We start from the raw sequence: 8720 nt of genomic DNA on the forward strand, positions 1-8720 counted from the left end.
CCATGTCCGATTCGTGTTTGACAATTTCAAAGAATAACTCGTTAAACTAATATGGAAACTTGAAGCCACTTCTCGATATCGCACGCATTTCAAGGACACAGCATCGAAATTGGCGCGATATCTGCCACAGAACTGTTTTTAAATAGTTTTTACACAATTATAGAATTTCATCACCGGGCAATCACGAGTACCGAACTTCCATGGACCAGCACAAACATCCCCTTCCGTTAGATCCAATGAATACGCGCGATATACTTTGTTCTATATCTTAGAATCTAATCAACTCTAATCCCTATGAGAATAGCCTATATAAACTTGCATGTATTTCTTAGCTTCTCTCTCTCTCTCTCTCTCTCTCTCTCTCTCTCTCTCTCTCTCTCTTCATAACGTGTTTGTGTAACGACATCGTTTAAACATTTTTCTATGAACGTTTCAGAAACAAACAATGAATATATTACATTAATTAATTTGGACACAAATCATATTACTCTTTATCTACAATCTAATTTTTATATTCTCCTTAATATTACTTATTCTATATTCTAATACAGAAAATGATGTGATACATATTATAAAAAATAGCGACGAGAGTCATTCTCTTTTCCTCTCTCTTTCCCCATCAAGCAACCTTCGTTTTTGACTCTCTATCTTATCCTTTCCCTCGTCTCACGTCCTTTCTTAATTGCTGTTACTATTCTCATAATCCTCGCGGTATTACAAAGCGATATGACAGACGAAGATATACGTGATGGAGAACGGCGTTACTTCCCGTTTCTTGTTTTTTCTTTTTTTTTCTTTTTATTCATTCATTTCGTCTGCGCTCATGGCGGATAAAACTATGAATGGCACAGCCAACGCGGACCTCGCGCCTCCTGTCAAAGTCCCTACCCTCTTCCTTCCTCGTTATTCCACACGGTAATGCAGTTTCTCACTTCCGGTACTGTTTCCCGTTGTGTACAAACGAGGTGGAAAAAGGCGACATTCGAATAAGAAAGCTGAAGGATTTTTAGCTGCGTATTTGACCCGCGTTGCGAGGGATCTTCTCCGGCGGCTCTATCATGCTCTTTGTGGTGCCGTTCAGGCTGCGTTTACGACTCTTCATATAGTCTGGAACAGACAATAAAGAAAACATGTCTTTACATAACCGAGGTGACAGGTTCGTCAAAGAATAGACTAGAATCTAAAGGAAAACTGTCGTTTTGAATAATATTTTAATTTCTAATTTTAAGTCGATCGCTTAACTCGCCAAAGAATACAGTAAAACATCGCATTTCAGAAAAAACAATTTTGTTGGAGTATCCAAAAATTTATTTACATACAGATTTGAAGACAATGTATTGTTGGATAATCAAAATAATTACGTAGAATGTTTAAACGTTAATGATGATACTGAAAAGTTTTAATATTCTATCGAGCAATAAAAATTTAGCTACATACATTTGAAAATAAGTTATTTTCAGATCAGTGTATAGCTAAATTTTTAGATACTTTAGTTATTTTTAGATACTGAACATATAACAAATTTTTTCAATCGAAACGCCAAATATTAAGAAATATAACGATAATAAGCAATTATATATCTTTATTAACCCTCCCTTGCAACCTGGACCTTTTTTTATTCCAAGCACTCAAATTTCTACGTCATTTTCAATTTTTAATGCTGAATTTTTTCACATCTCTTTAAAAACTTAAAATAGTAAAAATTTGGACTGGACAAAAAAGATCTAGATTGCAGATGGAAGATTAATAAAAAAAAATTAGCATAACATAAATATACATAAAGTAAAAGAAAATTGGAATACATCACACCTAAGTTAAAATAATTTTATAAAAAGTAACATTATTTATCATATATATATGTATTTCTTTTAATTTACTTATATTTATTACTTATAATTATTATTAATATATATTGCATCTGGAGTAAGTCAAAGTATCTCGGAACGCATCTGGCGGGTGGACAGCGTAAGCAATTCGCAGCTTATCTTCAGCTTCGATTTCTTATAATCGCATGCAATGCCACTTAACCTTATGCACAATCCGGCTTATTCCCGACCGCATGTATGCAAGCAAAATCTTTCCTCTCTGATAACCTTCGAAATATTATATCGTACCGTACTCGCTAATTATATCGCGAGATAAGAGCGCGAGGTCAGGATTTTATTATGTTTATTGCACGTTTGAACGCAGTTGCAATTTTCAGACAAATATTTTCGTTACCACGAAACGAATATCAAATTGGGCTCGTGACGAAATTTCGCGCGATTAAAAATATTTACGAAATGGAAAAACGATCGAGTGCTCGAAAAAGATATAAGTAGACACGAGATATTTAAATCTTTAAAATATAAAATTCCATTTTCTATATATAATAATAGTACATAAAAATTCATATAAGTCACTATATATAACGAATTTTAAATAAAAATATGATCAGTGAGCTTCAAAAAGAAGCTCACTGGACGTGACTCATAAACGGATACACCCCAGAGGTACAAAGGCACCCCTTTAGAGTACCATTTGGCGAAATTTCCACGCGATGAAAATAGATGCATCTGTCCCATTCTCTAGTCAACCTTCTCGTACTTTTGTCGTTTGCCGAGCTACGTGATAAAAATTATTAAAATTGCATGAGCATCTATGTTTCATTCTTTTAACATTCCCTTATTTAAAAATTCTTTTACGAGTTATTATTTTAAATATTATATTTAATATTTCATGGATATATTTTATTGTAATATATTATAGAGTCTAAACATTGCTCCCTCCCATCTCTGTCTCATAATTCTGATATGTATACATTTTTTCTAATTAGCAAGCGAACTTAAGAATGTATTACCACAAATTTTTCAAGATTTAAAAGTTGCCATAATAAGAATCCGAATCCATAAAGGATTTCGCAATTATTTCTCTGCGCGATGCTTTAAATATCTGGGACGAGATATGCGGGCGCTATCCAGATTTTAAATGCCGACCCTTTTGCAACGATCCGTCTGCCGCCCCTGGGGTTCGTAGACAGGGGCACGCGATTGCGTGCACAGCTGATGCCCCCCACGCGTGCAAACACTCGACGTACACGCGTCACGCGGAATACAAAGGGCTCGAAAAGGGGGCTAGTGGGGGTCGGAAAGGGAGACGGGAGAAAAGACATGGGGGTGCACTCGGGGCCAGCAACCCCATATGGATTTCAACAGCTGACCGTGCGGCTCATTAATAAAGTACGTTAGAAATATCGTTCGGCGCCCCCATGGCTGTATCCGTAAAGCAAAATACGTTACGAACTCGTAATACTTACTTCCTCGAATGAATTAAGTGGCGCAGATAGGAAACCCAATCGGTTCCCATCCTTCTATTCTACACGTGTGTACACGATGCCCCGGAAGTTGCGCACTTCCTTTCAGATAGCAAAAGACGAACTAAGAGAAATGACCACTTAAATACTGAAGCTTTCATGAGAAACGATTAATTAACGAATGTTGATTGTCTCGAATTAATATTGGATTTTCGAAGATACTTTGGATTGATATTTGATCCTTTATTCCAAAAAATAAGACAAAGATAAAAGGAGATAAAAAAAAGCGTTGATGCGTCATGAATGTAACGGTAGACGACGAATGTCTCTCTGCTGACTTGCAGTAAAGCGTAGTTTCGCTTTTTCACGCGATGCAGTAAAAATATAAACAAAGGCGTCGCATGCTGGCGCAACGTGAAATGTGTTTACACGTGTGTATACGCGTGCGCGACACATGACGAGTCATGTCCAAAAATAGTTGCGTCGCGCGTGGGTGGTGTGCATGGCTGAATAATAAATGGAAGAAAAAAGAAGCAGAACTAGACTGTGTGAAGTTTTTACTACTTCGACAAAATGGCTGTGTGGCAACAAACACGCGATGTAAAGAAATTGAAATTTCGTCCAAATATTCAAAATCGCATAAAAATAAATTTTTATGACACGAGGCAACGTTTTTCCATGCACTACTTTTTGTTTTACTATTTTTTTACGTTCAAATTCAATCTTTTTATGATTATAAAAATTTATTGTATTAATTTATCATATCAATCAATCTAATGTTGATAATTAATTAATATCCATTTCTACCAATATAGATTAACTTTAATCTCGGTTTTACTCTTTATTCTTTTCTAATTCTTAGAACTATGTAGAAAAGATAAAAAGTAAGTTAAACCAAGATAAAAATTAATCTACATTGATAGAAACAGGCATGAGACAAATAATTCTTTTTTTCCTTTTTTTTCCAAGAAATTGCAAATTTTATCATTAGATGCTTATCTCTCAATCATTATGTTACTCAATTATATATTGACTCAATCTCTTTTCATCTTCGTACAATCGATTAATCGTTATCAAACAAATTTCCAAAGGACGGTGATTAAGTTCAAAATGAGCACTACAAATCGTTAATGATACATCGCTCGCGTGAATATATATACATAACGTCAAGAAAGCAATATATTTTAGCGCGTGAGTGATAACACGTGTACGGGTGGATCGTGTACGTAATTATGATTAATGATACGTTCTTTTATTTCGAATAGACTTTCTTCCAAATATTATTGCAAGTGCATTGTCGGCACTTCCCCCGAATGGTAAGAAATATTTACTTTCAAAGTAACATGAGATAGAAATTTTCAAACTTTATAATATTATTAGACATTGATCGTTTGGAGTTCCTCTACTTAAAATTTTACATATCGATTTAGTTTTTCTTATAATTCATCTAATAATTTATTTCCTCTGTGAAGTTAGTATCTTAACTTTAAAAAAATGAACTTTTTATTATAATTCTGAATATGTTCCGAAGAGTTTTAGAGCCCTTCCTAAAATTCAAAATATTTATGGCGAATTAAAAAAAAATCGAACAATAAACACTTAGAGTGCCAACTCCACACAAAAGGAATTTATTTTAAAATTTCTAGTGAAAAGGTTTGAACACCACACAAATTTTTAACGCCCGTTTTGCTTTACAATTTGTCACGTTATCCCAAAATCGAATTTTGCGCAATTTACTGTTGACATAAACATCTAATGCAATATTATTGGTTGTGTCATCGCTCGCGGTGTAGACGTTCGAGCGTGATTTCGCTTAACCGTGAATAAAAAATTTTTATACCATCAAAGCCTCTCTTCAACGTTATCGCGGCACGCGATAATATAATTCCGATAATGCATACGTGTTGCGTTTCGTCTGCAGAATTCAGTTTTATTGACACAGAAAACAAAAAAAAAATGATCGTGCACTCTACGTACAATACGTTGAAGATTATATAGACTATTAGTAAATATTAAAGAATAGTGAAAAGAAAATGTGAAAAATGAATACTGAATTAGTTCAAATGAATACTTTGCTCATTGTTATGAGATATGAAATATTAAACAGAAAGAACGGTTTTGTTAAAGTATTCAAAAATTTAGATCGATTATGAATCCGTGAAAATAATTTTGTTAGACTATTAAAAAATTATGTAAGACTCACAAGTTGATTGCTAAAACTTTTTGCAGCATTGCCATTTTGCTTGAGTACATATTAATTTTGATAGTCTAACAAAATTATTTTGAGTCCATATCGAACTAAATTTTTAGACATTCCAGCAAAACCGTTCTTTCCATGAATATAGAATATTGTGAAATAAGTGAAAAGTATTTTTCAACACACGCAAAAATTGATTAAAATTTTTATTTTACCATAAATTTTATTTTGCCGGTTCGAATATATATATTCATTTATATCCGTGTGCGAGTGTCCACACAACAAGAAATAAAGTTGATAATGTTTCGAAATATACGAACAACGAAATGCAAACGCAATTTGTTACTATCAGGTGCTGACATAATTATGTGCGAATTGCGACAACCTTCCAACGAACGAATTGAATTAACCTAGGCAATACGCTTCCTACATATGTAAATGCATCGAACAAATTAACCATGATAAATTCTAATTAGGAGTCAAATATTTTTTGCAAAATTATTTTCGCGATCGTACACGGAGAGAATTTTTTCTTAGAGTTTGCCCTAAAAATATGATAGTCATGGGACAATGTATTTGCAAGAATTTTAATGTAAATTTCTCTCATTCATTAATAAAACTACAATAAAGTATAAAATAAGTTTGATTAATTTTACTAAAGTGCATGATAAAAATCTTTAAAATATTGTATTGTACCACAACTACCATATTTTCGGGGTAAATTTTAAAACAAAATTCTCTCCGTATACGATTATACATATATGTATATAATAAAATTATAATTCTAAGCAAATATACACGTTTTTCCACAGAGAATAATGAAAGTCTATTTTTCAGAAATTTCTAACTATATAAGATCAATTTCTACTGATACAGATTAATCTTTAACTAGTTTAACTTTCTCGTTATTTTTTTAATGCCAATTTCTACCTGTAAATTAACTTTAATCTTGTTCAGCGTACTCTTCATCCTTTTCTAGAACTCGAAGAAGATAAAGTTAGTTGAACCAAGATTAAAATTAAATTATATTAGCAGAAACGGATATAATTTCAATGTTTATTTCTACCAATGTAGATTAGCTTTAATCTTAATTAACTTATTTTTTACTCTTTTTTAATTCTAAGAATTAAAAGAGATAAAGAATAAATTAAATTAAGATCAAAGTTACTCTACATTGATAGAGATGGATATTGGAACGACAAAAAAAATAGTAAATTAAACAGAGATTAAAGTTAATCTACACTGGTAGAGATAAACATAATTAAGATAACTCTCCAATCGTATCTTTATTCCACTGTCCCCGTTAATATTTTAAGAATAGAAAAATTCACAACTCTATTTCTAAAATAATCCATGAATCCATTCCTAAATTATAGCGAAGGAATTAATTCCCTTTAACATAAGAGAATTGAGCAAATGATCGACGTAAGTAAGCTGATAATTAACGCAATATTTGGCAAGGACCAATGTGAAAATAATAATCATTATCCTCTCAATTATCTGGCGTTCATTGTGTATCGTACAATATAAGTATAAACAAACTTCGTTATAGTCAAAACGGCTGAAGCTTCTGTTTTGATAGATATGCAAAAATACTTATGCGCGATGAGTTACGAGCAGATTAGAGGTGTGAAAAACGGAGATACGCCGGGCAATCGAGCAAAACGTGCCGCGTTTCGTTATGAATTACAACACGCATGATTTCATCGGGATAATCTGTAACCGCCGATCAAGCGAATGTCGTCGCTGATAACGATAGCGTTAATTTTTTTGTACACGAGCGCGTGTGCGGGCCAAACAATTTCAAAAACAAACATCGCCCGGTTGCATTCATACACCTAATCGACAGAGATCCAAAGGCGAACGTACGCTTCGAGTTTTTATTAACCATTTTATTTGTGTGGCATCTATATCTTTTTTTGCCCCTCAAAAGCTCCACACATTGAAATCAAGGCGTCAATTGGAACTGTGTAAATATGACGTTAAATTTGTCAAAAGTTGAATGAAAATATATACCATCGTTGAAAACATTAAAAAGTATTAAAAACAATGATTCTATTGTGCGTTATTCAGCTTATTTAGCGACGTAGAATGATTTTGCGGAAATATCTAAAAATTTAATTAGATGCGGATCTGAAAATAATTATAGAACGCTGAAGTTTAGTTGCTAGAATGTCAAAATTTTTCGTAGCATTGCTCATCGTGTTTGAATTGTCTATATAATTATTTTGATGGTCCAATCAAATTATTTTCATATCGGTATCTGTCTTAATTTTAGATACTTTAGCAAAATTATCTCTTCCGTATAGATTTTCCAAATTTTTTTTTACAAGAAATCACATCAGCATTATGATTTATTGAATTCTTTACTGTAATTAACGGTAAAATTAATTGTAATCAGCAAAAAATAATTAGAATCTAAAGAAAAAAATTGGAATTTATATAATATAAAAGATTATATAGAAAGAATAGTTTTGCTAAAGTATCTAAAAATTTAGCTAGATACAGATCTGAAAATAATTATGTACGCTCGAGCTGCTTCTGGAATTTCAAAATTTTTAGTTGTATTAAGTACTCATTACGTTTGAATTTCCTACATAATTATTTTGATGGACCAACAAAATTATTTTCAAATCTATACGCCTAAATCATTGTACATACTTGAATAAAATGATTCTTTCCGTGCCCAGACGAATATGCAAGACTCACCAGTGATAGTGGACTGTTTCCTCGCGGCAGAAGGTAGTACAGGAGTGGTCGGCTCTATCGCGCACCTCTTCCTCTTGGTATCCGGATTGAAGAGTTGACTGGGCGTCGTAGCCTCGCCGATCTCAGGCACTCGGGGCTCCTGCGGCGGTGTCCTCTCGGCCGTCGGCGCGACGACGGTCTCCATTTGCTCCATGACTCTCGTGCTCGTCACCGTGGTCATGATCGCCGTCAACGACGTCGCCGCAGTCGATACCGTCGTTGTCGGTGGCATCGAGGATGCTGACGTCGAGCCGGTGGTCGAGTCGTCGTCGAAGCGCAATTTGCGCGGGGTACCAGGCGCGTGTTTTCTCAGGTAGGGCATGCCGCGCAGGGCGTAGGGCTCGGGCACGACGTCGTGCTCCGTGATCGGTTCCCACTCGTAACGCGAGCTCGATTTAAGAGGTGCACCCACTTGGAAGTTGAATCCCCATCGATTGGCATCGAGCTGCGACTGAGCCCGCAATTCGCGCTCGGCGAGCGCTC

At 34.3% G+C, this 8720-nt stretch overlaps 1 protein-coding gene across 1 annotated transcript in view; it reads right to left on the bottom strand.

Moving 5' to 3' along the window:
- Positions 1–336: 336 nt before the first annotated feature.
- The window catches only part of dap (cyclin-dependent kinase inhibitor dacapo), a 9936-nt gene continuing 1552 nt past the window's right edge, over positions 337–8720 (bottom strand). Inside the window, exons 2-3 of the mRNA XM_018452111.1 lie at positions 8199–8717; positions 337–1107 (exon numbers count right to left, since the gene is read on the bottom strand). Of these exons, the coding sequence (XP_018307613.1) occupies positions 1007–1107; positions 8199–8717 (620 nt within the window). The 3' untranslated portion in view covers positions 337–1006. The remainder of the gene's footprint in view (positions 1108–8198; positions 8718–8720) is intronic.

The sequence above is a fragment of the Mycetomoellerius zeteki genome, unplaced genomic scaffold (genome assembly GCF_001594055.1).
Source record: "Mycetomoellerius zeteki isolate Tzet28-1 unplaced genomic scaffold, Tzet1.0 scaffold332, whole genome shotgun sequence".
In the NCBI taxonomy this organism is placed as follows: Eukaryota; Metazoa; Arthropoda; class Insecta; order Hymenoptera; family Formicidae; genus Mycetomoellerius; species Mycetomoellerius zeteki.